Here is a 26,563-nt window from a genome sequence, read left to right as displayed (position 1 = left end):
AAAAACCAAATGGTTTCGACCAAATGTCCTGTCAACCATTTTTTTTCGACCAAATGTCTGGTAACCTGCAAAGACTTCAGTCCTGGAGAGATACGATCCCTGGACTTGAGGCCAAGGACAAGTCTCAGTTCTGTTCTGGATCGAGTTGCAGAGGGCAGAGAGTAGAAGCAGGCAGATTCCGAAAGAGGCTGTTGCAGTAGTCTAGCCTAGAGAGAACCAGTGCTCTACAGACAATTAGCTTCTGGAGGAAGGAGAGGAAAATAAGAATACCTCCGAGGAGGTGCAGTTGGTAGTGCAACTAGATGTGAGGAGAGAAGGAGAGTGTGGAGACGAAGAGGACACCAAGGTTTTTAGCCTCACAGGTAGGAGCAGGAAGAGGGCCAAGAGAGGCCGGCCAGAGAGCGACAGGAAAGGAGGGAGCAGGTGTGCCGATGAGGAGAATCTAAGCCTTACTGGCATTAAGGCAGAGATCATTGGCGGCACACCACTCCTGGATAGCGGGCAGTCAGTCAGAGATGAGAAAAGGAGAAGAGGTGGCAGAAGGGAGCCTGAAAATTAGCTGAGTGTCATCCGCATAGCACTGAAAGTTGGGGCAGAGAGCGGCAATGCGGTGGGCAAGAAATGCCAGATATTGGTTGAACAGCTAGGGAGAGAGGTTAGACCCTTGGGGAACGCCACAAGTATAGATAGAGGAGAGGAAGGACTTAAGTTGGACCTGGGAGGGTCGATCGGAGAGGAAAGAGGTCAGCCAAGCCAGGGCCTGATCGGTTAAACACAGGTTATCACAGAGACGGTTGAGCAGGATAGCATGGTCAGTGCTTAAAGTGGGCCGGGGCCTGCCGGGGCCGGGCCCCGGCAGTCTCCAAAAAGTGGGACTGAGCCGGGGCCTCCCATCCCACACAACATTGGCGGGATGCATTATCCCGCCACGTCCGCAGCCGCGACGGGAGATGCGCCCGCCAGTTTAATTCCAGGCGAGCTGACAGAAGTGCCAGCCAGGCACAGCGTTGCTGAGGCTGGCTGGCACTTCTGTCAGTCACTGTAACTTCCCTGATGACCCCTCATCTGAGGGGTCATCAGGGAAGTTACAGTTCCTTTGTTTGCCCTCGCCAGGTCACTGACCCTCAGCGAACCTGAGGGCTCCATGATCTAATATGTAGATTAGATCACGGAGCCCGCGGGTTTGCAGAGGGTGAAAGACGAGGGTGAAAGACGCCTCGGGCTCTGTGATCTCTGCTCAGAGCAGAGATCACAGAGCCCGAGGCGCCTTTCTCCATCGGCAAAGCTTTATAAAAGATGCCTTGAATTGTGTACGTTTCAAGCCATCTTTTATAAACGTAGAAATATTTCTATGTTTATAAAAGACCGCTTGAAACGTGTACAATTCAAGGCATCTTTTATAAAGCTTTGTCGATGGACAAAGCCACCTCGGGTTTTGTCCGTCCTCAACGCTTTATAAAAGATGCCTTGAATTGTACACGTTTCAAGCGGTCTTTTATAAACATAGAAATATGTTATAAATCTCTATGCTTATAAAAGGTGGCTTGAAAAGTGCACAAACCATAGTAAGGTAAGCACATAAGTTTGCGTAAATTACTATGGTTTGTGCACTTTTCAAGCCACCTTTTTACAAACATAGAAATACGTAACATTGTTATGTTTATAAGGCTTGAAAGGTACACAAACCATAGTAGTACGCATACAAATATATAAATGCTCACATACATTTATATATTTGTTTGCCCACCTTACAATGATTTGTGCATGTTTTAGGCCACACCCACAATGGAAGCCACGCCCCAAACGAGGCCCCCCCCCCCTCAATTTCTTACCCCACTTAAAGCACTGAGCATGGTTGACCATGTCAAAGGCAGAAGAGAGATCAAATAAGAGGAGGACACGGGGTATTGAAGTCAAGGTTGGAGAGCATGTCTTCACGGATGTTCAGGAGAGCAGTTTCTGTGCTTCTGGCAGCTCTGAAGCCAGACTGATGGTCATGAAGACAACCAACCAATTTGGTGTGAATATTAAGCTGGGAGATGGCCAGCTTTTCCAGGAATTTGCCCAGGAAAGGAGCGATGGAGATTGGGGATACATTTATAACCAGGAAAATTTGTTGATACTAAATCTTGGTAATGATTTAATCTTCAGGCCTTCCTTGATCATGCAGCATTTTGCTCTTGAGTAAACAGTCAGTGCATGTCAGTGCTTTTTTGGCTTGTTTAACACATCAATGCCACAGATAACGAGTACTTCTGGGTCCATTGATCTATAGATGTTTCAGACACTAGCTGTAGTCCACATTAGAGATTTTGGTTACCCCGTTACAAGCAAAAACAAAGGTGATGGCTGGAAGGTTTAGAATGAATCTTAACCACTGGCATTGCTTTGGGCAACCCTCCAGACCACTGTTCTTCGCCTGCCAAGCCATTGCAGAAGGGGAGGGAAAGACTATATGCAAATCAGGCCTGGCTCCAGCCCAAAAGGGGCAGTCCAGCCCGAACTGCTGGGCCACATCCCTTCTGCACGAGACTACAAGCATCCCCAAACATGTTTCACCCTTGCTGGGGCTCATCAGTGAGGAGTAGCTTGGGTCCCGTGCCTGCGGGCCTACAGACCCAAGCTACTCCTCACTGATGACGCCCAACAAAGCCGAAACATGTTTGGGGATGCTTCTGGTCTCGTGCAGAAGGTATGTGACTTAGCAGTTCGGGCTGGACTACCCCTTTCGAGGTGGGGCCAAGCCTGATTTGCATATGGTCTTTCCCCTTTTGTAATGGCTTGGCAGGCGAAGAACGATTGTCTGGAGAGTTGCCTCGAGCAATGCCAGAGGTTAAGATTCATTCCAAACCCTCCAGCCATCACCTCCTTTTTTTTTGCTATTACCCTGTTACAAGTACTGCATTATGCAACTTTTAAATATAGGCCCCACGTCTAATCTGGAAAATGGCATTCCTCAAACATGCGATTGTGGACAAAATCACGCCGCCATCTGTGCCTCGGTTCTGATATCTGACTGAAATGAGAGTGCCTGGAAACACGAGTTTTAGATGCATCTGAAGGTCGTGTGCCATCACTTCCCATGATATCACGGTAGGGTCAAATGACATCACTGCCCGTGATGTCATTCGAGGCCAAGGGTCATGTGATGTCACATCTGCTACCCCTGGCATTTTGGTGAAATGAGGTCACTGGTCTAGAGGCCATTTCAAACACACTGGACCACAGAGTAACCAGCCCATATCCGTACAATCCCCACATGCAAGGCACGGCTCATATGCCAAGCACCCATGTACAATGCCCCCAGGCAAGGAACAGCTCCTATGCCGTGCACCCAGGACAATCCCCACACAGGTGGAGAAGCAAGCTGGCTACTATGGTACTATCCTTGACTCCAGAGAACAAAGAAGCCAATGGGGTTCAGCCCAACCGGAGAGTCTGAGGAAACTGATAGAAAACCAAACTGTGTTGATCCTAAGGTTACAAGAAGCAACATTTGTGAAGGCAAGGAATTTACCAGAAGAAGAACTTGTGTGTGCGTGTGTTTGTGTGTTTGAACTTTAACAGAAAGCCCAGTTGAGGTCCAGGTGCAGAGGGGTCTGGCGTCACATGGGTGCTCATTCGAAAGGCTCTGACCAAGACCCGTTTTTGATACTACAAGAAGCAGAAGGCCCTAGGAAAGGGTACGTGAGGCATCAGAGTGGTCCTACAAAGGTCATGTTAAAACCTTTGTACAATCGAAAGTCTTTGACCTGTGAGCAGAAGAAAGCTAGGGGAAGGGAACCCCAGCTTTTAATTACGATTGTGAACGGTGATAATTGGCAAATGTGAACCCGACAGAGGGATGTCGAAAGAGAGCTAGGAGAAGGAAAACCAGCTTTCTGATGAAACTGAGCAATACATGAACAGTGTTAGGAATACATGAACTGTGTTGAAGAAAGGCCGTAATGAACCTGACAGAGGGCCCCCTCTCCCCCAAGTTGCAAGAAGGATCCGAGCCCAGCAGAGGGAGATGCCAGGGGCCAAGAACAGTCACCCAAAGAACGTATTTGTTTGGCGTTTTGCGACAAGAAGTGAAGAATACACCCGAGAACAGTGCGTCAACGCGAGTGAACCCGGTAGAGGCTTGTTCTCTTTGTTGCTTGTTGGACATTAGAGATACTAAAGATTACGAGCGATATACAAGAGGCTGTAGTGAACCCCGTGGAGGGAGGCCCGTCCGGCAGAGGGAGATCCTAGGGGCGAAAGAGCTATCGCCGAAGGTGCAAGCTCACAGAGAGAACTTTTGTTTGTTTGTTACTTTGATTCGGCAAACCTTCTAAGGCAAGAGACTTTTGCAAGAAAGAGACTTAGCCTCTGAAGGGATTTTGATATCGTTGAACTCAACTGTGAACCTCGTGCTGTCAAGGCTCAGGAGTGTGCTGTGCTGTGCTTGAGAGCCATTCCTTGTCCCCTGCTTCAAATGTGGGGAAGGGAGACCCAGTCATATCATATTGTCAATGCTTCTTTTCTGGTGAGCATTATCCCAAACTCTTGTAATTTATTAGTAAGGATCGTTTTTCTTTAGTATAGGACCTTTTTATTTGACAAGACACCAATAGGACAGCCTTATTATTATTTGATGGTCGTAGCTTGCACCCATCTTAGATTTAGGTTGAAATTAGGAGTTTATCTCACCCATTATAAAGTTCAATAAACACCCTTGAACTGTGATCAGTTCTGTCTGTCTTTACTGTTGCCACCATGAGTTCCTTACAGTGGGCACACACCTGGCGCACTTTTCTTTTGAAGTTGTGCCATAGTAGCACTCGGTCCGCCAGTCCTCAGCAGCCAGCGAGAAGCAGGCAAATTAAAAGCAGTGCAACTCTGCTGAGTAGCTTGCATTCAAAGTATGAAGGCCTGCTGAGAAGTGCTAGCACTGTCCCATTAATGGATCATATCCTTACTGACAAAGTGCTCCTCTCTTCCCTCACTTTCCACCGGTATGAAGAGAGGGAGAGATAAAAGGGAATGGGCTGGGAAATCCCTCCTCTGTCTGCGGAGACTACAAAGAAGCTAGATTACGCATCACACATACGCACTCACAAAGGACAAAAGGCAGATCTCTTGGCTAGGTCAGCGTAGCACCCTGAATGCATGCTCATCAGTTAGTGTGCACAGACCATGTCTGCCTATTACAAAGGATTAGCTGGCAGTGGCGGCGCACTGTGCGGACCCTTTGTGGCCGGATGCTGGGTGGGGCCATGGGCTGGCACAGAAGTAATACAAAGAACAATAGTTTTGTGTGCGACCTTGGTTCTATAAAAATAGGATCTTTAATTAAATTACAAAATTGCATATTACTTATAAAAACACTACTGACTGCCTCAGTAAGAGAAAAAAAACTTTAAAGGGGTGCTATGGGTTGGTAGACGGTGGTGCCCAAGCAAAGATGTCTGCAGCAGAATGTCAATGTTATTGGGTAGGTCTTTCAAAAAGGTGAGAATGGGACTTAGAAGTTACTACTGTCCTTTAAGGCAGATCAGGGGGGCAGGGCCTCTTCATATTCATTTAATTTGGAGCTTTCAGTGCTCAAGAGCATCTAGTTAGGCTTCTCTGCAGTCAAGCTGGTGTCGAGTCGTGTCGTGCCAATGGAGAGTCGACTTCAAGACAATTTTGAGATGGGGTCCTAGTGGATCGTGTCAGAGTTCAAGACAGGTTGAGTCCATGGCTGCCAACAGGTCGAGAAAGGTCTGCATTGAGAAAGGAGTCTAGGGTTTCAGCGGGTTAACACGATGCTGCTGTTGGACGTGACGAGCTGATTGCTTCCATGGAGTCGTGGGTCAAGGCCGTGTTGGGCGTTACAACGAATCAAAATGCAGACACACAGATCAAACTATGTTGGAGTGCCAAAGGTAGCATCACAGGTCCTGTAGCGATTCAACATGAGTAGAGCTGGCTCAGAAAGCATCTCAAGTCAGTGGCAGGCTTTGGCTGCTTTATTTGATTTGCAATCACTGAAATACCCAGTACAGGGTCACAGGGCAAGGCAAGTCCATTCTTTTGCCCTTTCCAACAAGGAAGGTATCTGGAGATCACATGCAGAGTTCTGTCACCTCCGGTGAGAAGTTACTGTGTGCCAGTGTCTCAGTTGAAATAGGCCTTGTCCATCAAGCTGGTCATCCCTAATAGGCTCTTGGGATGTTTAGGAAGTAGAGCTTCCCTCTTCCTTGGCACCCCTGGTCTTCGCCTCTCTGGCAGAGGACTTTAGCATAGACTGTACTCCCAATCAGGTTGCAGTGAAGCTTACTTCAAGCATTGTGCACAAATCAACGAAGGGGAGGGTTCCCCACCTCCCCCAATATATTCGCGAAATGCCATACTAGGCTAGTTCAAAGACAGCCTGTTAAGGTTCCAATCCAGGCTGGTGTTACAAATGTCCTTTGCCTTCTGGTGACATGCAGAGAGCTTCTGTCTGCAGGAATTGGAGCAAGGGACAGGGTGTTTGGGTGCCCTAGCAAAATCCAACACAGTGTGGCCCCTCTGTGGACTGAAGCACTCGCCTGGGCTACTCTAAATCCACACATTTGCTCTGTCTGCCTACATCAACAATCACTCCAGCGATCGGCACCTGGGTGAGAGGTGGCCATTCTAACTTTGAATTATCAGATCCCAGCCAAATCCCCAGGCAAGGTTCCTTTTCCCTGGAGGATGTGAATCTTTCTTAGGAGGAATGGGAGGCTTCCTGGGTGCAACCCACATGGTTGTTTGTACAGCCAACCAAGACATCTTACACACCAGGCCTGGACATGAATAAGTTCTGGTTCCCCAAGCAAGCAAAAATCACACCAAATGTGTGTAGCTGTATAATTGTGTAATATCAGTAGCTACCATGTCAAAAACAAATATTGCATGTATTTGGTTTGTGTAAACTGCCACCAGATTGCTGGAATATACAACATTATATTTTGAACCAGAGGTGCATAAAGTTAAAAAGCCAGCTATGCCACTTGGGGTGGTGCGGAAGTTTTGCTGTTGAGTGCAAAGGTGCCTAGCTATCACAGTGCTAATGACTCGGGCAATACCAATCTCTGGAAGATATGAGCGGGCACCTGCTGGACTCTACACCAGATGCCAGAGCAAACGGGGGGAAGACAGGTCACTGTGGGGCCATGGAAAAGCAACTCCTCCCACCCCCGCACCCAGCTACAGTATACCTTTGCCTGATATGATTGAACTGTTTTTTAATTTTGAAACATAGCAACGCTCCCAATGTCCACTGGATTGGGGGGTGGGGGGGGCATGGGGTGGTGTTGGTAAAGGGGCCCACACCTGGCATGCACAATGGGGCCTCAATGTGGAACCCTGGTCAGCCTCAGTGGTACAGGCGTGCGTTGGTGGGTGCCAGTGTGGCGGGGTGTGGGGTGGGGAGGCGAAATGCGAACTACTATTTATGGGGTACCCGTTAATGCCTTTTTACTTCGGGTTTAGCTCAGGATCCACCACTCTGGAGGTAACCAATCCCACACCAGCTCCCACTGTAGCAAGGCCACTGGCTGGTCTTCAGGCAGGCATGGGTTTGGTCGCCATGGAACGGCAATCCAGGAAGACATTTTGTTCCAGCCCCATCTCCGCACTAACCTGCTACAAGAATTTACTGGAAAAGAAAGGCTGGCAGTGAAGAGGTTAACATTTTGTAAACTTTTGGGGGTTTGGTAGTTAAGTGGCAAAAAGTAAACAAACATAGCGAGAGTGAACAGTAACGCAGGCAGTCCATTGTAGTGATAGATTAGACTAGAATGGGTTAGCTAGTCTGAAATGCGTGGCAAATTAATTGTATTGGTGCAGTATTTAGGCTTAATAAAAGTCTAAATTGGAAAAAAGTGCGTTTGGTTTGAGGATAGGCTTCACAAACTGCGCTGTCAACTGGCAGGTTTCAGAATCAGATGGACCAAAACTATTTTTTTTTTGGGGAGCCACAGGGACAGGAAATCCGGCTGGGGGGGGGGGGGGAACAAGGTACACTGATATTTATTAATATATATAGTGCTCCAATTGACCCAGAGGCATAACAAGAAACAAAGGCCGCCAACAAAAAACCCAACATAGCACATAAACAGATCAGACAAGCACAGGGGTGCACTGGAAATAATTTTCCAAGTGGCTCCATAATACACATTTTTAGCAAGCCCAACCTATTTCCTGTGAGAAAATGTGGAAATAAAATCGGTTTCCATGCAAAAGAAGACCAGGGTGTAGAGGTCTACAGGGAAATCTCCAGAGTTCCCTGTAGGCCAGCCCCCCCCCCCCCCGAACAAGCAACTTAAACTAATTAACATAGGCAGAAAAGTCAGCAATTAGCTTCCAGTCCGATGAAACTCGCCAGGTCATTTGTGTATAGGCGCGTTATAAATGCTGTTTCACATCAGATCATAACATATGGACAGGAAGGATGGCAGGTTACATGTACCATAACCCACCAAAATACAGTCCCTGCCATTCTGGGCAGACCACTGGTCAATCTTAAACCTTTGGATCATTTTGAGATCTGACATTCTTACGACACCTGGCCCAGTCCTTTGCCACAGCCATGCCAGTACTTTGTTCCTCAAGTCATCCCTAGGTTAAAGGCCCACAGAAGGCTCCACATTAGTGATGATACCATTTTGTAGTCCATAACGGTCCTCTTCAGGAGGCATAAAGGTTTTTACCAATGAGCAGATTTCTAGGGAGACAGTATTTTGAGTTAGTAGTATTATGTACGGTTGGTGTTGAAGGGGTTTAGGCAACCTCTCTTTCGTTCTGCAACATTAAAAAAGGGGGCTGCACTTGCTTTCCATCAGGGAGAGGCATATCAGAAACCGGAACCTGCGGATTATCTAGTAATTTCCACTGTTTCACACGTTTTCTTTACCCATGGTTGTTTAATATCCTCCCACTCTACATTTGTCTGACAGGAGAAATCCATTGTATTTATACTCTTCCATCCGCTGAAGCTTGATTTTTCTCCAAGGAGCCAATAACAGTTTGCGATATCTGGTCTTTCTTATCTATAGTCTGATCCCGTTGGCAAGATTTGTCCACTTTCACTGGCTGGAATTGCACTGCCAGCTTATCCATCACATCTATCCAGTAGCAGAAGTCTCTACAATGTTTACATACATTAAGCTCTCCAGTTAGCCTGTCCCCAATTGGCAGCCATTCTGTCGGACTGCTCGGGTCAAACTGTCCGGAATGTTCATCTCTTCCCTCTGACAATTCAGGAGAGGCTTTCACAGGAGATTCCCCAATCGGATTTCCTAATATAGAGGCGTTACTAGACTGTTCATCAGTAGACGTCAGAGATGGCCTAATGATATCAGACCCTTGAACACAGCCTTCAATAGTGTCCTTCATGGGGAAACCCACCCTCCGTTCCATATCAGTAGTCCCCTCAATAGAGGATTTTCCAGTGCCAGATAAGGGGACCTGCAAACAGCTAATGCCATCCACATCTGCAGATCAGCATGGGCTCAAAGCCTGGAATCTTTGCTTCCTTTGTGCACTCAATGCCATAACTTCTGCTAAACGGTTATTCTTGAGCGGGAGAGTCCTACAGAAATTGAAGGTGAAGAGGCTTTACACACACTGTACTACTATCAACTCTTATAATGGACATATTAGGCGAAAGGTCCATACATTTGGATACTGGTGGGGGGGAGGGCTTTCCAAGTTATACTAACTTTAGCTCTGGATATAGACAAATTCAGACTTGCTGGATTATAACAACATAAGCAGCCCGCCAACCCAATGAGATATACTTCCTGGCGTAATGGAAATCTCCCCAAACTCACCCAAGGAGTAACAGCACAGGGAAGGCAACGCCAAGTACGCTGAGCTATATGTATGCCAGTGCGCGGACTCAAGAAGCGCCGGCAGGGAGCAAGCCACAGTAATCCAAAACCGGCATGCAGGTAAAGCCGCCGCACCCGGACAGCCCGAAGAAGAGTGGAAAATGCTCAGCGAGGCAATCCGCCAGGACATCACCAATGCACAGAAGCACAGTGAATACTCAGCCCCACTAGACGGGGAGCCCAGGTCGCTACATGCCACCAGGACACTACACGCCAGCAGCCTGCAGGCCGACAAGCCGCACCAGAGGGAGCACGCATACACGCGCATGCCACCAACCGCCTCCGTCAGCCTTCCCTCAGATATCTGGATGCTGCCACGGAAAGGGTGCACAAGCACGCCCCCAAGTCCCATTCATAGGGGACGTGCACAGCCACCGGTGCAGAGAATGTGCCAGGGGCGGGTTGACCTCCCAGCATAGCGTATTCCACCCCCCCCCCCCACCCCCATCTCAGCTTTGGTGGCCGCTGCAGTTCAGGCTCTGCTGCTATGAATCACCCTCTGCCCAGGACAGTTTTTAGTCCATTTAGAGCCCAGGGCGAAACACTAGAATGCGCCCCACCTGTTCGGCATGCATGCCACTCCCAAACTACACTCCACAGTTAAGCAACTCCTACCCAACATCAATAAATCACTGCTATACAAAACAAACAGATTTTAGTACAAGAATTTTTGCAGTCAATACACAAACCGTATACACTAGTCTCGGTTTTTAAAGTGTTGATCCATTTTTAGTCTACGTTAAGAGCACACTCCTTGACTTTGCTGCTGCACGCATGACACATGGACAACGCCCGCATCTACATTGCACCGGATGTATCGTTCAAGTGCTACCGACGTGTGCAAGACAGAAAGAAAAGTGTACACATCGCATCCAGCCATACACGAAAAAAGTAAACCCTCATCACCCAACAATCAGGTCGGCCCATCCTGCCATTCCTCTCCCCTGTACATGGTGGACAGGCATTGGCCCTTTAAATCGGGATGTAGCGAACACACCCACATTTATTTAACTATACAGGACAGATCCACTACCAGAACTGATTTAGTCCTACAGAACAACTCGCAGAATGCAACTCGCCCAGCGGTGTAGTAAAGGCACCTGTCCCACCTCACCAAGTCCACAAAACAGCTGGCTGTCAAGTCACCTTGCCAATTTGCCTCATACTCCCCAGCTAAACTTAGACCCTAATTGCATACCCCCTGCTCCCAACTCGCCTTGATATACAGAGCAGACAACCATCAACAGAGCAAGTAGTGCGGTAGATATCGCTGTGCTGACCCCAGGCCTTCTCGCTTAGCCATAAAGTAATTGTAATTGGGTAATTATAACACGCTTAATACCCAGGAAGTTTCTAAGCGCGGACCCTGGGATCAAACCTGTGTTGCTCTGCGTAGTCTTGATTCCAAGGCGAGCGTATTGCCCCTGAGCTATCCTCCCGTAGAGACTGCTGACTCATTTCACATGGCCATACAGTGGAGACATCCTGCCCACCTACAGTACCGATGCCAGCCTCCAGAGCAAATAGCAGCGCAGCATCTGACCAGAAACTCAAATCGATCTTAATACAATAGTCCTCATCAGGCTGGTCTTTGTTTTAACCATTAAGAAAGCAAAAACTGAAATGGACCAATACGGAGGTGAGGAACCGGTGTGCCACAGGAGCTCAGGCGAGCTACGACCAATGTCCCATTTGCCCCGTGTTCTTCCGTGGAACTGAAAGAACATTGGATCGTTCACTTTGTGATAGGTTGACTTTAGGCGACGTCACTTGCCATTTCGATGTTTAAGACCCCCAATTCTTTTTAGTAAATTGTGTTTCAAATCGCCAATGTCTGACCATTTCAGAGCCAGCGACAGAAGCACAGAGGTTACTTATCAGTCCCTTTGTTCAGCATTGCACTAAAAATTTCCCCTGCAAATATTTTATTGCGCATATACTTAGGCCCTGGCAGCAGGCTGTAATTGGTCGATCTAATGCAAGAGACCATGCATTTATACAGAAAATAGGAGCCAATTTCTGGCACCGCTGTGTGGGAAAGCGTCACCCATGGCTGTATTATATATTGGACTAAAATGTCACCGAATACATCTAGTTGGAGACACAATTCTATTAAATTAATAGCCAGACAGCAAAAGCAAACCAAACAACAAACAAATGACTGCCACTCATGTAACAGGTTTTACATAGTCTCACAGGTCATACATAGTGTTCTACCAGAGTCAGAATTGCCCTGTATGAAGCAGGACACGACTGCCCATTATAGCCTAGGACACAACTCCCACCCCATTAACCACAGAATAAAAGTCTCCATATCGGAACAAAACACTCGACCCCATATCAGAATAAATGCTCTAAAGCACATCATAAGTGCCCCTCATTAGTCACTGGAGATGTATGTCACACTCTGGCGGACTCTTCTGGAATACTCTGAAGGACAGGAGACCCCTCCACAGAAGATTAAGCGGACAGCCTCTGCCCCTGATGTAAACTCCTCCTGCTGGGTTGCCCTCTGCATGTGCAGTGTGATCACCTACACACAGTAGCTGACTTTCGGCCTGTGGACGATGCATGTACTGAGCATGAGCGCGACAGTGCTTGAGCGCGGGTTCTAGGAGAGCGATTGAAGATAAGTGCATCACAGTGGAAGCACATTCCTGTGCATCAGCACACATGAGGAGCAGGGGTGGACTGGCCTACAGGGAACACTTTCGAGATTTCCTGGTAGGCCTCTGCACCCTGGGCCCCTTTTGTGTAGTAACCCATTATATTTCCAAATGTTCTCATAGGAAAATGGTTGGGCTGGGTGAAAATGTGTAATTTGGGGCCAGTTTGAAAATTATTTCTAGGGCCTCTTTTGGTTTCCAGTGCACCCTGATGAGGACTCGCAGAAAAAAATAGAAGCAAAGGAGATAAGCAATTTATGAAAAATAAATAAAATTTAAAAAAAGTATGAGGTTGAAACCCATGACCTGTAACCCTCATGAGAGGATCGCATCATTTTGCTTTCCCTCAGGGTTAGGGTGCCCCAAGACACACGGTTTCATGTGAGGGTAACCTTGCACAGTTGAGGGAGATTGATTGATGGCAGACGCCTATCCATTTGGGACTGCTGGGGCTCAGCCTCTTGCATCCCATGGAATGGTTCCCGAGAGCACCCGACGTTTAAACCCAGTACCAAGTCCCACCATTAAACTTTATTCCCTCTGAGTGAATGGCACACGGTGGTTGCCATATATGGTTCAAGTCCTCTGGCAGCCTCGGAAGGGTAAGAGCTGCAAGGACCAGATTTGGCCAGGTACCTGAATCGGGTCTGTATTCCCGAGTGCAATCCACATCATGGTTTGAACCAGTATCACCCAATTAGTGCGCAGCTGGAAATACCGCAGACGGAAATGCCGAAATGTTACTGCGCATTTCAACGCAATTATATGTGGGGGGGGTCGGTGGGGGTGATAAATAATGTCAGGGGAGTATTGGGGGACCTGTGGGGGGAGGTGTCCCCCTGCATATAATGGTGGTAAAATGTGCAAAACAATAAATAAAACAAACCTTTTCGTCTGCGCCATTTATTTTGCCATAATCACATAGATCCGTTTGAAATGGATGTGAGCTATTTAGCTCCTGCAGGTATAGCCCACAAGAGCTACTTCTTACTCCCCAAGCCAACTGTTGCCATACAAACTTATCTAGGTTAGCGTGGACAACATTTCACTGTCAATGTGATCCACTTGAGATAGAACCTTCGGAGCCCACAGGCCACCCTTACGGATTCTCCATCTCTGGGTCCTTTATCTTCCCTCTGAACTGTGAGGATTCCTACCACCACGCCACTCCGACATGCACTCATCAACACCACCGGCTTCTGCCGCTCCCTCTGTCCCACCAACAGCCCCTGCCACCCTCTGTTTACAAAGTCACGCCGGCAAGGCCAACATCTACAGACGGTTGTTCTACGAGACCAATGGACCTCACTTTACTGGGTGTAGTTTTAAATAACTAGACCCGCCCTGTGTTCTCCAAAAGACAGTTTCCTAGACACGTGTCTCCAAAAAATGTACCCGGGTACTTCTCAAACAAGTGGTCTTGAAAAGATACAAACTGTGCTTCTTGAATCTGGGCCATTGAGTTTTTGCTGGGAGAACTCATGTTGATCCTAGTGCTACCCTGCCCACGCACCACCCGCTTGTGCTTCAAGGGTCACACAGGAGCACCTATGGCTGGGGTCTGCAACCTGTGGCTCTCCAGATGTTGGACTATGGCTTCCGTGCAGGGCACACGTCAGAGGTACACAAAGGTGCACAATTTTTATACTTCGCCAGCAGCGTTACAGGAACATCTGTTCTCTTGGCCAATGTGTGTTTGCCATTTTCACTTTCTTCTGTTGGGAAACGCGATGGCATATTTCACTTCCGGTGACGTTCAGAGTTCCCCCCAGTTTTTTTGTTGTTTCCAGGCTTGAGCCTTACTCCCATGGTCCCGGCCATTGCCTATGCCGGCCTGGAACAATGGAGGTTACAGCTTCAGAACTAGAGCATCCCGGGCTGGCATACAGTACTGGGCATGGAACGCGGTAAGCAGCAGCAGTGGACGGGCCTACAGTGAACTCTGGATATTTCCCGATGAACCTCTGCATCATGGGCCTTTTTTTATGTATGGTTAGCTATGTTATTTCCATCACAGGTCAATGGGCTGTGTTCGTGTTGGTAGAGAGACTCCCAGACCCCCCTTTGATTTGCATATTAAGTAACTTTGGGTCTCACCCTAAGTTACCAGGGGAATCCAGACGTGGACTCCCTGGTCACTGTGCTCATAGAGGCACAGCTCCACCTCACTGATGAGGCCCGAATAGGCGAAACACGTGTATGGGGTTGCTGTGGTACTCTTGTACAGAGGAGAATTGCCAAACATTTTGGTGCTGGACTGCCCCTGGGCAGGACAAAGACTGATCTGCGGGGATATTTCTCCTCTGTGAAAGGGACAGTGAGCTAAAGACTTGGTTGAGACTCTCCCAGGGGTCATCCACCCAAGAACAGGTCAATGGGCTGTGTTCATGCTGGTAGAGAGACTCCCAGACCCCCCCCCCCTCCTTTTGATTTGTTATTTCTATATTTGCTTCTGGGAAAGGGGTTGGGCTGGCTGAAAGTGTATAACATGGGGCCACTTTGAAAACCATTTCCAGGGCCTCTTTTGGTTCCCAGCCCGCTCCTGGTAAGCAGTGGGGCACACGCCACGCGGGGCAGCACTCGGCCATCATACAGCTGAACTGGTTGCGTCAATAAGCACGCTGTGCCAAGCTTTGTTCACGACAGTTTACTGGTCCCCACTTTCAACATTAAATATTGAGCGTCGTGAGTGAGGCAACCATTAGCCTGCGCCTCCCTGCAGATTCTGCGTTGCTGCTAATGCACTGCAGGCATACACTATATATGGTGGGAGGAAGGGGGGGGCGCACTCGGCTAGTGCCATATAGTACGTCCCAGGCCTGCTGCGGACAGACACACACTTTCACTCAGCACCGCCAACCAAACCACGTGGTTTCAGCAGAGATGGGCAGCTCCTTGTTCTGCCCAGACTAGGGGTGCGCGTTTAGTGTGACAGGACCGCCACGGGATGCCCACGCTGCAGTCTAGCGGAAATCGAGTTAAGGGCCGCGATTCTCTTCCAGACGCTGAGCGCTACGAGGCGGATTAGCGCTTCGCAGTAATGCAACATAGAGGAGGGTCATCCGGTGTTCAATAAGGTCCCTCGAACCCGCTCACACTCCTTCGCCACACGCCAAATTAGGTACCCCACTTTTCATAGCGCACACGTCCGCAACGGAGCCCCTCCCGTCTACATAATCCCGCAACACTCAACTTCTCCCGCGCGCCCCCCCACCCCATCATAGTCACTAACTTCTTTCCACTCCTCATCACTCCGCCCCCACAAGCTGCTGGACAGACACCCACGTTATATTCAAAATTCCACACAACTGCCACTCCCTCACACATCGCCTCATATCTACACGCCCCTCTTCACTCGAGCGCCCACTTTTCCACACTAGCCCCGTGACTCATTGCAGCACGCTCCCCATCACTAGGGTTCCCAAACGGACACTCCCACTCCTCTACACCCCCAGTTATCCCAAACACCCATCATTACTCACTCACACCCACCAGAACTTTTGGCCGAATGCAGGTCACGCGAGGAACCGCGTGCCCCCCCCCCCGCCCCCGTTTCTGTGCCTGCAGTGTATCTGCGTGTTAACCCCGGTACCCCGCAGGCTTTCTTACCGTTGGCCGCTTCCACTGCACGCCCTGCACCTTGGAGGAACCGGGCCCCAGCTCATTGAAGCCCAGCGAGGAGGCGATGGCCGGGAAACAGATGTCGGTAAACAGCTTCCCGGACTCCAGGCATTCGCTGCGCAGCGCCTCGAAATCCTGTCCTCGGTACTTTAGCGCCTGCTCGTTGGTTCCCAAGCCGCTGGCCAGGGCCCGCTGTTTAGCCAGGGCTGCCGCCACCCCTGTCATAGTGAAGTCTCTGAGGTAACTCCTCGCTCAGCTCAGGGGGGTAGAGAAGGGCTGTCAGGCTCCGGGGGGGGGGGGGGGGGTGGGACACGGGACGGGAGCTCCAGCTGGCAGAGGGATGGGAGGGCAGGGGTACCGCTGCCTAGAGTATGTGAGGGAGGACAGTGTGAGCAGGGCTGGCGGATTCGCAGCCAGCATCAATCCTGGCGGGTGTGGCTCCGGCTTAAAGGCGCAGCCCAGCTGAGCAGCCGGAGTCCATCCTCCGCCCCAACCCTGCCCACCTTAACAGCCGGGCACTCCTCCCTGCCGAGAAGCACGCTAGCAGGCTGCCGTGCCCGCCCGCCCGCGTACACACACCTTATCAAACCCTCCCCTGGGTGCAGCAGCCGCCACCTCACACTGTCCATCTTCCTGGTTCCAGTTTGCATCTGTCGCTTCTCTCTTTTGGGAAACTTGTCAGCCAGCTCTCCTGCCTCTCGTTGGTGTCTCCTTAAGTAATGGGGTTGGTAAAAGGGGGAACTAGGAGCAGGGCAGTGTCTAGCCAACTAGGTGCCAGGGATGAAACATCAGAATGCGCCCCTTCCCAGGAACAATGGCACAAGTCACTACCAAACTACACCTGTGTCGTGCGACAAAACCCCTCCTCGATATGAATACATAATTGCTATATAAATGAAGCTGGTTTCATTACATTGTAATTCAAGTACTTTACAGAAGAATTCTAATGTAAAAGCACAGCTGTTGCTGCCCAAGTAAATGGTTTTTCTGTTGCCTACTCTTAGGGAAGGCCTTGCCTGAATGCAGTTTCAAACTGTACTGTGGCCAGCCCACTGGAGTCTGACGGCCCACTGACCACTGGCCCTGTGTTGCAGGTGTTCTGTTCGTACCACCTCACTTGTGTTTCGCAAGGGGCAATGCTACTAACCATATTAATTATTTTCTGATAGAAGGTCAAAATTCCAAGATTGACAGTCTGGTACACTCTGATTGTACGCTTTCAAAATACCTCTCAGAGAGTGGGAATAGGGACAAATGACACCAGTGAGTATTCCTGTATGCTTTGCTTTAAATCATAGAGCATTTCAGAACTATAACAGTGATCAGATATCTCTATATTGGATAAACAAGTCTGTGATAAAAGGATTGTATGTGTGAATCTCTAAATTCATAACAGATGCATGGCTTGGTGCTCGCATCAGGGTACAAAATACTCACCCTAACATTAAAGTGTTTGTAACCATGAACTATACATTATTCTCAAACAGCCAATCCCGCAACTGGGGACAACTAGCCTTCCTACCCTGTGGGGTACACAATATTGCTACAGAAAAGGAAGGCTCCAATAATTGTGTCAGTTACTTTGGTACTTAGGAAGGGACCTGGGTAGGGTCTTTGAAATACATGTAAACCTATATCCAAATTGGATTATAACAATGTTTAATTCTCAATTTTAGTACATAATTTATAACACATAATCAATACTCTTAAAACATCATTATGTATTCAATCAAACCAAGGATGCTCAATGCATTTTATGGAGATCTAATCATACAACCGACACATCACACATCAACCAGGATATTGATTTTATACAATGTTTTAAATCCTGGACACATAGCGTAGCTCCACTGATTGATTTTTTCCAACTCTCTTATCTCTGCCTTACTATATACATTTCTGTCCTGAGTGGGCTTTACTCTGCCAGACATTCATCAGGGGTTTTACGTTTTCTATAGGTGTGTCATGTATTAATAGACAATTAGGCAATGTATTCCAAGCAACTACAACCTGGGTCTTCCCGATGTACCCTAAACAAATAAAGACACACATTAGAAAAAGGACTACTAGGTTTCTTATTCAACCCTGCATATCCCCTTCCCCAAGGAAATTCGATATATAATATATATATATATATATATATATATATAGTAATCAGTGAAAAAACATTGTTAAAGGGACATGGTTAATTTGCGCTACTAAAGACCTATCAAATTCAGTGAAAAAACATTGTTTAAGGGACATTTTGGTTCAGTTGCCCTAAGGAAAACCTATCAAATTCCAGGCAAAACATTTTTTAAAGGGACATTGCAGTTACTCTGTAGTAATACCAACCTATGTAAACAGTATGTCGTACCTATTCATTTTGTGATACGAGGGGAAGGTGGTATAAGTGGTACATATTTAGAACAAACACATGAACCACCAACTACCTCCTGCTCCTGTTTTACTAAGACTTTTTAGTAGTCAAAACTCCACATTATGCTATTGGAGTAAATAACTCTATTTCACTCCAGTAAACCAAGTAATTTAAACACATTTTAATCAAAAAATCATCATGTTCTTTACATTTCAACACAAATCGACGTACACAACTCAAGAACAAATTCATTCATACAGGGTTAGTTCATATTTGGAAAAAACATATTCAACCATAGAGTGTCAATGTTCTTAAACCTGATTTGTACGGAAGTTCTATTCGAATGTTTGAGCTTCCTATATCAGAGCGGTGTCTTACAGTGGTGTTTGAAGGAAAAACCTCTACTCATACTTGAAGTTGAATACCCCCACAGTTGGTAAATGTGGATATAATGCTCCACCAATGTATTTAATATGGTTGGTCGTCCTTCTTTTCCTTGAGAGACTCTGCACCGTATCTGGGAGTTGCTTATTGATCGCCACCTTCCTTGGGGATCTAGATAGAAAACATGGAAAAGCTGGGATATTGTCGACGCACTGCATTTCGGCCTATACAGTAAGATAGTCCACTTCCATGCAGTGGTCTTCTTATATAGTAGCAAGGCCTTTGTCAGGACAGAGAAACAGATGTTCAGAATGGAGAACTAATCTTCTAACACCTTGTTGTACACACTTATTGAGTGAGCCAGACAGGGACAGATTTGTCAGTGTACACCGCATCACATTAATACGCTTGACATTTTCATGCCCACAACTGTGGGTCACTGGAAGGCAAGGGTTCAATAAGTGTACCTTAACGGAAGACTTCTGCAGTGCAGGTAGAGGTGTGCACAGTATGGATTATTCTTCCGTGCTTGGAACCCCCGTCTTCATTAACCCAATGTCATGAGCCTTCGTGATTATCCCGAAGTCCGTGAGAGAATTTCCTCCCGGCTGCCGTGTACAGCAGCAACTGTCCAACTCAACAGTGAAACTGTGTGAGTCAGTCCTGTATAGATAAATAATACCAACCTATCCATATTATGGTTACACGTAAAACCGAAAAACCCCAGAAATTCGCAAGTTATGGTAAGCTAAGCAACCATAACTCATGCCACCACAGTGCACTGCTAAGACTAACACCCATTACATGAAAGGTGACATCCAACCTGCTTAGAAAGGCACAGGTTCTTGTACATAGTGGTACCATTCAGCAAACACAAGGAACATACACAAACCCCACCATGTACGTGAATTGCAAGGGAAAACAGAGTAGGCCTGGAAACTGTGATCTTATGAACGAAACAGAATAAAGGCATCGGGAGTGCACCATAATGTAATGTACCAATAAGAGAAGTGATGTCTGCCTTCAACAATCTTGCCACACTGCTGCTTTACATAGGAACAAAGAACGAATGGCCACATTAAGGACTGGGAAGTACTAAGGAGAGAATGTCACTACAATGTAGTAAGCACACTAAAGTTTGTCTGATAATTGCACAGGTAGTGCAGCATACAATGGTAGACAAGCATACATTTCATTTTGTACGCAGCAATGGCAAGCACCTTAGAGTGGCTGGAAAAGAATTTCCCTCATGACAAAATCACTTACGATAGTAACTCCATTGGTAAGTACCGCAGTCTGAAATGTGAAATATGTAATATCTATTGCTTCATGCACACGTAACAGATTTTCTTTTCTTTAAGAGAACATATTGGAAAGGGAAGCAATGTAGCACAAGCGGCACCCCTTCCACAACAACATACGGACACAGGAAAGGAAAGAAACTCTGTAAATAGCAAACTGGACAGCCTGGAATCCAAAATGGAAGAATTGGTGAACAATTTTGCCGTCTTAAAATATTACATACAAGGACATATTATGGACAAAATAAAATACCACTGCCCGACCTGCATGTGTACCCCTTCCCCATTTCTTAGCCCGTCATGCCCTCAAAATCTGTGGGATCAAAGACGTTAGATGATACCTCAATCCCTTCCTCCCCTCACGACCAACTTGTACAAATCCCTGATTCCCCTCAATATTGATCCACTTTGCTACCCTTTCTTTTTCTTAATGGTATCTATGAATGTGTGGAAATGAAGGTTGATATGTAAATTGTTCCTGAGTGTATATGGGGCTTTTCCTTTGTTTTTAAAATCCTGTTATGACTCAGCAGCGCACAGTACCGGTGGGAATGACCACACTTAAGCAAAAGCGAGGTAGCCTACGGACACCGCACCTGCCCGGCCTATCCGCAATCACAATGGAGGCATCTGTACCACACCAGTACGAACCGCATGTCCGCATCTTTTCAACAATGTAGGCCTCTTTGCCGGTTGCAAGGTCTCTGCAGCAGCCCTACAAAAGGTCACACCCCAGAACTGCTCCGCATTCTGTTTGTAACTTTTCAGAACAGAGTAGCGGCCCACATAGCTTTGAGCTGTAATTGATTTTGGAACAATTTCTGCCATGCTACATTACCTTTTGCAAGTAATGGCAACCATGTCAGCCCGGATCACAATGTACAGTAATGGAGAAAACTATTAACGCCCCTTCCTGTGAACCACACCCTCAGTACCGATATTCCCCACTGTCCCATTCCCATGGGCAGCATGGTGAAAACGGTAGTATGTGGCACGTGTGCTTTCCCAAGTACCGCCAGGGCCGCACCCCAGTAAAGCAGGAACAGTCCTTCTTCCCTTTCCACTATCTTCTTTCCAGCACCCACTCATTGGGTACTGGTAAATAGTCACACACACTTCCACCAATCACATTAAAGAGCTCTCCATGTAACACTATCAGTTCTGTACAACATTCCCCTGTGTAGACACCACACCCAGAAATGTTATTGCTCAATCCCTTAGCCTCCACAGTCCCATTTCCATGCCCACCATCCTCAAAAGCCCCGGATGTGGCTTTTGTGCTGTGTGCGAGCGTGGGGGAATAAATTGCAACCAGGGTATCGGATTGAAAAGAGCCTTATTCTTTTAAGATGCTTCTAGAGAAACACCTTTATTTTCATTTTCTATAGGGTTTTCTGTTTTCTTCTCCTCCTCACATTCATACAGTAAACTTTTCAATGCCTCCTGTAGATGGGCAAACAAAAGAGCATCACCAATGCTGGACAAAGAAATGCCATTTGCATGGAAAAACTCAGCATTTCAGACGAACATCTGACGAGTGGACAAAAAAATCGCACTTGCTTCTGTTAATGAGACCCCTTCCAGCCTCTGGCTGGGAACAACATACATTAGGATAGTCCCATACTCTTCATGGTGGTATGGCTGAGGAAACCACTTGGGCAGTGGGAAAAAGCCTCTTCACTGCATTCATCAACCCATTCAGTTGATGGAACAAACGTGAGCAAGCATGTAACCCAAATGCATGCCACCATAAAGCATGACGAGAACATGAACAGTAGTGAAAATGGCTACTTCTCAGCAAAGTGCAAGGATAGCGCTGAAAACTGCGGACATGGACAGCGCACCACAATGTGTCCACTCCTTCCATACCGAAATCGCCATCAAAGTGAGTTTCCTGGGCATACTTGTGCAGATCTATCACAAAGGCATCAGCCAAAATCGAGACAATGCGTTTCTCCATGTCAGCCCGCCTCACTACGAAGAGTAATGAAAAACAGTATTATCGCCCCTTCCTGTGAACCACACCCTCAGTACCTGATTGGATAATCCCCACAGTCCCATTTCCATTGGCCAGCATGGTGAGATGCACAGAATGTGGCATGTGTGCTTCCCCTGTACGGCGAGGGCCACGCCCCAGTAAAGCAGGAGCAGTCCTTCTTCCCTTTCCACTATTTTTGTCCAGCACTACCTCATTGGGTACTGTTAAATAGTCACACACGCATCCACCAATCACATCCAAGACATCAGCATCTAACACTGTCCGTTCTTTACAACACTTCAAATGTACCGTTACACAATCAGACTGCAAGTGTTGTGTGAATCGAAAGCACCTCCAGTACAAAGTTCAGTAAAACTATCCAAGATTTCTGCATCCAGATTCATCCACATCACTAGGAGTGGGGGAATACATTTCAACTAGGTTAGGGGATTTCGTCTGTAGTGGTGGCTCTGAAAAGAGCCTTTTTTTTAAAAAAGAAATTAAACATTTTCTTTTTTTACATGCTTGCACAGAACCTTGTTTGTTTTTGCTCTTTATCTCAGTTTCTGTTTTCTTTTCGTTCTTACATTTTTACAGGATTCTCTTCAATGCTTCTTGCACAGTGTAAAGCAACACAGCATTGCCAATGGCGGTCAAATAAATGCCATTTGCATGGAACCAGTGCAAATTTGCTAATTAATGATGTCATAGTCGGTGGAGAACATCCAAGCAGTGCACATAAAGTGACACATGCTTCTGTTTATAAGACACCTTCCAACCTCTGGCTGGGGACAAACTACACTGGCATGGTCCCATGCTCCTCTTGGTGGTAAGCTTGAGAAATCCACCTTGGCAGTGGGAAAAATCTGCATCACTGCTTTCATCAACTTCTTTAGGTAACAGAGCAAACGTCCACACAACATGTACCCCAAATGTTGACCTCCATAATGCACCACGACAACATCAATAGTACTGGCAGAGGCCACACATCTGCAAAGGTCAACCATACCACCGAAACTGCGCTCAAAGAGAGTGCCCTAGAAAGCCTCCACTCCTTCCAACTCAAAATTAATAGCAGTGCCTCTTTGCACGGCAAACCTGTGCAGATCTTGTACAAAGGTATCACCCACGATCAGCACTCTGCGTTTTTCCATCCCTGCCAACCTCACTAGACAGAGTATTGGGAAAAAATAGTACCATCCCTTCCTGTGAAGCGCACCCTCGACACCGGATTGGATAATCGCCACAGTTCCATTTCAATGCCCACAATGCTGAGAAGGGCAGAATGTGGCACATGCGCCTTCCCAGCTACAGCTAGGGCCGCACCCCAGCAAAGCAGGGACCGTCCTTCTTCCTTTTCCACCCTTGTTTTTGCAGCACTCCCTCATTATGTACTATGAAATAGTCACACAGGCATGCATCAATCACATCCAAGACCTCTGCATCAAACACTATAATTTCTGTACAGCACTCCATATGTACCGTCACACACTCAGAGTACACGTCTTGTGGGATTTGAAAACACCTCCGGTTAAAAGTTCTCCAAAACGATCTACGCTTTCAGGCTCCAGATTCACCCAGAGCGGCTGTTAGGGAGAATTCTCATAAATGTGCTAATTCCCATCACCTTAGAGACCCCCAGCAACTTTTCTGGATGTTGAGGACTTCATTTTTTACCTGGAGAGGGAGAGAGTGTGACCCTTTTCCCCACTCTCTCATGTGTTTTGAAAAGTGTTTTACTCTTGTGTTTCTTTTGGTTATGGAGTCTAACCAACTCCGTAGGCATCATCTTTTCATTTGTGTCACCCAGCACCCTCAGTGCAGTGGCACAGGGAAACCTTTTCAGGCTTTCCCAAGTTTAAATGCGTTCTCTGGGATAAACTACTGTTTCCCAGAGGAAGTAAATTGAAATTGACTTTACTAGTCTTTTAAATTCCTAGACCCAGCACACCCTATCTTACAATAGAGTGCTGGAGGGGTTACTTAGCATCCCCTTTGTCTAGATACTCATGTAGTAGTCAAATGCTACCCTTTCGTCTCAGAATGGCTGGTGTAAGGGGTTTTACAACAAACTACCATGATTTTTCCCGACCGCGAGCACCGGTAGCGTTTAATCATGGGAACCATGTTTTTCAAGATGGCGTCTGAGCCCCTCTGCAAAAACAGGTCCCGGTGTTCTTTTTTCGCCATTTCTTTGTAGAAAAGACCTTCTAGAGTTTTGCTCTGCGTGCCAAATCAAGATTGGTCTCTTTGTTCATTCGCCTTTGGCGGGCTTCAGGAGTGAAGACCGCCTCTGGCGCCCAAGTGTCTGGGGTGGGCAGGAAGTGAGGGAGGTGCCCGAAACTCCCTGTGCTTAGTCTCTTAGAAGACCCAAATGCACTTTGTGGTGATTGTCCGGCTGATTGTCCAGCAAGGACAGCCACCCTGTTGGGTGAGTGACTGTTATGATTCATGCCCCTCATGTCAAGAGCCCTCCAAGATGTCAGGCTGGAGCGAGGCCACGATCGCCTACATGGCCCTCAAGGGCCTCTCCATGCCTCCAAAGACCCACTTGGAGTCAGAGTTGGCGCTTTTGGCACCAGACTCACCCACTCCCATAGGATAACATTGGGGATTGGACTTGTAGTGCATTGATGGGGACAAGATGGATGCCCCCACATATTTCGGTTCCCAGAACTGCATGTGCAGTCTAGTCTTTTGGGTGTGGTTCAGCCCAGAGAAACCTGGGATACCCAGAGACTATTTAAGCCATGCCCAGGCTGAGAAACATGCTTTGCATTTCATGCACCTGCAGCATGACACTCACCATGTTTGGATCGGTCTCCAGTAGGCCTGCATCTTTCTTCTGCGCTCAGCTCCTGCAAGAACAAGAACACTGTTAGGAACAGCCTTACCTTGCAGTGCTTCTGCCCATCATTCATCGCTCTTTCTGTTCTGCTGGCATCTTCGGCGGTGTCATTCCCATCCCGGCACCCTGCTTCTTAAGGAAAAGGGAAAAGAACAGAAAAAAGGCATTAGTAAGCATTCTGCAAATCTTCGCTTATTTTTAAATATTGTTCGAGCTTCAAACGCTTACCTGAATCCCAGCCGCTCTGGGGGAACTCTGTCTCCGGAACTTCTCATCCATCTGCAAGAGGGAAAAGACACTCCAGGTTAGCGTGGAAACATCTAGAGGCGCCGCATACCGCACTTACTCACCGCATTTGTTCTTCATAACCGGCATCCACGCTGAAAACGTCGCAGCACCTAAAAGACACAGAAAAATAACTCAGTTCAATACAAATACGAAAGGGGTGCATCCCGCATCGCGCTCTCACTCACCTTCAGCGCTACTCATCTCAGCAGCATGCCGCCATCCCCGGACGCCGGCCATCATCTAAGGAAGGAAAGGAACAAAGTTAGAGAACTGTTCAAAAGACTCATTATACTTACCTGTCAGACTCTTGCCAGTGAAGTAACTAGGCAGCAACGAGTCTGCATCAAACAACGCGCCCCTCTGCTGAAAGCAGGACGGAGAGCACACTATCCAAGAAAACTAGGTGAGCTGTGGATCAAGAGAAGGGTTGGACCCCGGGGAAGAAGAGGTTCAAGCACACAGAGACAATAGGGAGTTAAACTCTACCAATCCTGTGTTTCAGGCCCAGTCTCCAGTCGAATAGCCTCCAGGGAAGGGTTTGAGGTCGTAAGAGGTCCGAACAGGCTGAGTGACGTCGCCGTGGATACCAGGTGAGCGTTACAGTGACAGCTACGCTGGAATGAATGGAAGAGAACTGAATAAAGGGTGAGTCTCTTGGCTTGGAAGGCAGAGTTGACCAGTGGAACGAAAGAACAGAAGATGAGCTTGAAGAGGACGGCTGTTGCAACTCCTAGACTGTTGGTTTGCCCGGTGAAGCTCTGCTGCATGTCCGAATCGCCAAGTTCACCTCGACAGAGAAGCCCTGCAAGGACGACTTCTCCCTTTGAGTTGGTGGGACCAATCAACTCAACAGTAAGCCACCTGGGTATCTATCTCAGAGCTGTTTGCATCTTCCTCAGAGTGCTGCAGAAAACCGTATAACCAGGGAGAGGGACACCAGTTTGTATGCGTTACTTACAGCCACCGGAATTGAAGTTTGTCAAGTGCCAGCTTTGTGACCAGTCCAAGTGCAGTGCAGGAGTCCTCTGATGTCCTCCCTCTTGTCCCCATGACTGAGGCACAGGAACAGCGAGATCTGCAGGAACTGCCAGGAACAGAAGTCATCAGCTGCATCTTTTTCATCATTGTAAGGTACTGTGAAATAAGACTGAGAGTACTTGCCTCTCGCAGTGAAAGTGCTTGAAACTTTTGCAACTCGCAGGCCTAATCAGCTTGTGACCCAACATATGATTCTTCTTTTTACAAA

At 47.5% G+C, this 26,563-nt stretch overlaps 1 protein-coding gene across 1 annotated transcript in view; it reads right to left on the bottom strand.

Annotated features, from left to right (window-relative positions):
* LOC138468183 (calpain-2 catalytic subunit-like) overlaps nucleotides 1–16,593 on the bottom strand; it is a 341,453-nt gene extending 324,860 nt beyond the window's left edge. Inside the window, exon 1 of the mRNA XM_069608634.1 lies at nucleotides 16,148–16,593. Coding sequence (XP_069464735.1) covers nucleotides 16,148–16,384 — 237 coding nt within the window. The 5' untranslated portion in view covers nucleotides 16,385–16,593. The remainder of the gene's footprint in view (nucleotides 1–16,147) is intronic.
* Between the last annotated feature and the right edge of the window lie 9,970 nt (nucleotides 16,594–26,563).

This window comes from Ambystoma mexicanum, chromosome 4q, assembly GCF_040938575.1.
Source record: "Ambystoma mexicanum isolate Mex_15411 chromosome 4q, UKY_AmexF1_1, whole genome shotgun sequence".
Lineage (NCBI taxonomy): Eukaryota > Metazoa > Chordata > Amphibia > Caudata > Ambystomatidae > Ambystoma > Ambystoma mexicanum.
Note: the sequence above shows the minus strand (reverse complement) of the source record. Positions and strands in the feature narration are given on the sequence as shown.